General features: G+C 63.7%; 1 protein-coding gene across 1 annotated transcript in view; it reads left to right on the plus strand.

Moving 5' to 3' along the window:
* Positions 1 to 227: 227 nt before the first annotated feature.
* The window catches only part of SEMA6B (sema domain, transmembrane domain (TM), and cytoplasmic domain, (semaphorin) 6B), a gene marked incomplete at both ends in the record, with an annotated part of 5,612 nt that continues 2,312 nt past the window's right edge, over positions 228 to 3,527 (plus strand). Inside the window, 8 exon segments of the mRNA XM_010000384.1 lie at positions 228 to 329; positions 438 to 528; positions 604 to 723; positions 1,048 to 1,136; positions 1,243 to 1,460; positions 1,560 to 1,691; positions 2,375 to 2,524; positions 3,295 to 3,489. Coding sequence (XP_009998686.1) covers positions 228 to 329; positions 438 to 528; positions 604 to 723; positions 1,048 to 1,136; positions 1,243 to 1,460; positions 1,560 to 1,691; positions 2,375 to 2,524; positions 3,295 to 3,489 — 1,097 coding nt within the window.

Here is a 3,527-nt window from a genome sequence, read left to right on the forward strand (position 1 = left end):
CCCCACCTCCCCACTCCCCGCCAGCAGTTGCATCTCCATGATTTATTGGATAATTGGCTTGGTAATTAATGAGTTGGAGCGGGCAGAGCCAGAAATCCCCTTGCCAGGTCCTGTAAATGCCATTTTTGGGGTGAAAAAAACCCACCTCTTTGGCAGCCATGGGAGCAGCCAGGGGTGGGAGGGGGGTCAGGGTGCTGGGGGGTGACAGTCCCCTCTCCCGGGTGCAGGCAGAGTGCCGGAACTTCATCAAGGTGCTGCTGGTGCACAGCAAGAACCTGCTCTTCGTCTGCGGCACCAACGCCTTCAACCCCGTCTGCGCCAACTACAGCGTGAGTCCCCTCCCCGGGAGGGGTTGGGGACACCCACCAGCCCCACTGTCACCCCCTCAGGTGACCCCACTGCCCGGGTGGCACCGCTCAGGTCTCCCCTGTTCACAGATGGACACGCTGGAGCCCGTCGGGGACAACATCAGCGGCATGGCCAGGTGTCCCTATGACCCCAAGCATGCCAACGTGGCCCTCTTCACAGGTGAGTGGTGGCACCACCTGGTGCCCTGCCCTCGGCCCCCTCCCCGTGCCAGGCTGATGGCCCTGTCCCACGCAGGGGGGATGCTCTTCACGGCCACCGTGACGGATTTCCTGGCCATCGACGCCGTCATCTACCGCAGCCTGGGGGACAGTCCCACCCTCCGCACCGTCAAACACGACTCCAAGTGGTTCAAAGGTGCCTCCTGTGGCCTGGTGGTCACCATGGGCCACGTGGCACTGGTCCCCCCATTGACACCATCCTGGGACACCCCTGACCCCACCACTGTCCCCCCATTGACACCATCCTGGGACACCCCTCACCCCAACACTGTCCACCCATTGACACCATCCTGGGACACTCCTCACCCCACCATTTTCCCCCCATTGACACCATCCTGGGACACCCCTGACCCCACCACTATCCTCCCACTGACACCATGCTGGGACACCCCTGACCCCACCACTGTCCTGCCATTGACACCATCCTGGGACACCCCTCACCCCACCACTGTCCCCACAGAACCCTACTTTGTGCACGCAGTGGAATGGAAGAGCCACGTCTACTTCTTCTTCCGGGAGATCGCCATGGAGTTCAACTACCTGGAGAAGGTGGGAGACACCCCCACGGTGACCCGAGATACCTGGAATGGGGACAGGGACAAAGTGACAGCCCTCAGGGTTGGGTACCAGGTGGTGACGAGTGTACACCCTGCAGGTGGTGGTGTCTCGGGTGGCCCGGGTGTGCAAGAACGACATGGGGGGCTCACAGAGGGTGCTGGAGAAGCAGTGGACCTCCTTCCTCAAGGCCCGGCTCAACTGCTCCGTGCCGGGTGATTCCCACTTCTACTTCAACGTCATCCACGCCGTGACCGACATCCTGGAGCTGGACGGGCGCCCCGTGGTGCTGGCTGTCTTCTCCACCCCTGCCAACAGGTTGAACCCTCTTGTGCCCCGCTGAGACCCTCAGGGCTGGGCTGGGACCTCGTGGCCATGGGGACACGGGGTGAGGTGTTCACCCCTGTGTCCCCTCAGCATCCCTGGCTCAGCTGTCTGTGCCTTCGACATGACCCAAGTGGCTGCTGCCTTTGAGGGACGTTTCCGGGAGCAGAAATCCCCTGAGTCCATCTGGACACCTGTGCCCGAGGACGTGGTGCCCAAGCCCCGGTGAGTGGCACGCTGAGGGGACAGGGATGGGGACAGGGATGGGGACAGAGAGTGGCCCTATGGGGATGGAGGTGGGGATGGGGACAGGGACAGCCAGGGCTGGTACCCGTGGGAAGGGGCATGGGGATTGAAGTGGGGAAAGGGATGGGTGCAGGGACAGCCAGGGCTGGTAACCCATGGGAAGGGGCATTGGGATTGAAGTGGGGACAGGGACAGCCAGGGCTGGTACCTGTGGGAAGGGGCATGGGGATTGAAGTGGGGAAAGGGATGGGTACAGGGACAGCCAGGGCTGGTAACCCATGGGAAGGGGCATTGGGATTGAAGTGGGGACAGGGACAGCCAGGGCTGGTACCCGTGGGAAGGGGCAAGGAGATTGAAGTGGGGAAAGGGGCAGCAACAGCCAGGGCTGGTACCCACAGGAAGGGGCATGGGGATTGAAGTGGGAACAGGGATGGGTACAGGGACAGTCAGGGCTGGTACCCACAGGGAGAGTGGTGGCAATGGGTATAGGGTCAGGGATGGGAACAGGGACAGGGATGGAGACAGGGATGGTGAGGGGCGGTGGGGACAGGGATGGGGACGGGCAGGGCCAGTACCAGCAGGTCTGGGGCCAGGGCTGGGGCCAGGCAGGGCTGGTGGCCAGATCCAGAGTGGCCCTGGGGGTGCTGAGCCGGCGGGCACAGGCCGGGGTGCTGCGCCTCCCCGGGGATGCCCTACAACTCCTCCAGCACCTTCCCCGACGAGATCCTCCACTTCGTCAAGACGCACCCGCTGATGGACGAGGCGGTCCCAGCCCTGGGCCACGTGCCCTGGATCCTCCGCACCATGAGCCGGTGGGTGCCCGGGGCAGGATCGGGCCCGGGGGGGGTGCTGGGTGCTGGGGGGTGCTGGGGGGTGCTGGTGGGTGCTGGTGGGTGCTGGCTGGAGCCTCTTGTGCTGCCCCTGCTCCGTGCGTGCCAGCGCCAGGAGACCTGATAAATCTCATCAACTTTGCAGCCCTGATCGTCTCGTCCTAATTAAATCTGCCTTAATTGCTGCTTGATGGGGAATTAATTAAGCGGCGCGCTCAGGCCGGAGCCTCCTGCCAGCGGGACAGCTGGGGGGCACGTGGGGATGGGGACTGGGGTGTGCGGGTGGGAACAGGGATGTGAGGATGGGGACTGGGATGTGGGGATGGGGACAGAGACATGGGGATGGGGACAGGGATGTAGGGATGGGGACAGGGATGTGGGAATGGGGACAGGGATGTGGGGACGGAGACAGGGATGTGGGCACGGAGACAGGGATGTGGGGATGGGGACAAGAGATACGGGGATGGGGACAGGGATGTGGGGACGGAGACAGGGATGTGGGGATGGGGACAGGAACATGGGGATGGGGACAGAGATGTGGGGATGGGGACATGGGGACGGAGACAGATGTGGGGATGGGCATGGGGATGTGGGGATGGAGACAGGGATGTGGGGATGGAGACAGGGACATGGAGATGCGGACAGGGACATGGAGATGAAGACAGGGATGTGGGGATGGGGACAGGGATGTGGGGATGGACACGGGGTTGGAGACAGGGACATGGGGACACAGCCCAGTACCCACCACGCAGGTACCAGCTCCGCAAGATCGTGGTGGACAACGCGGCGGGGCCGTGGGGGAACCACACCGTGGTCTTCCTGGGCTCCAGCACCGGCACCATCCTCAAGTTCCTGATCCAGCCCAGCTCCAGCACCAGCCCCGTGCCCGCCCCCCCGGGCAGCCAGAGCGTCTTCCTGGAGGAGTTTGAGACCTACCAGCCTGGGAGGTGGGTGCTGGGGGGACAGGAGGGTGGGGATGGTCGGG

Source organism: Chaetura pelagica, unplaced genomic scaffold (assembly GCF_000747805.2).
Source record: "Chaetura pelagica isolate M959 unplaced genomic scaffold, ChaPel_1.0 scaffold1040, whole genome shotgun sequence".
Taxonomy (NCBI): domain Eukaryota; kingdom Metazoa; phylum Chordata; class Aves; order Apodiformes; family Apodidae; genus Chaetura; species Chaetura pelagica.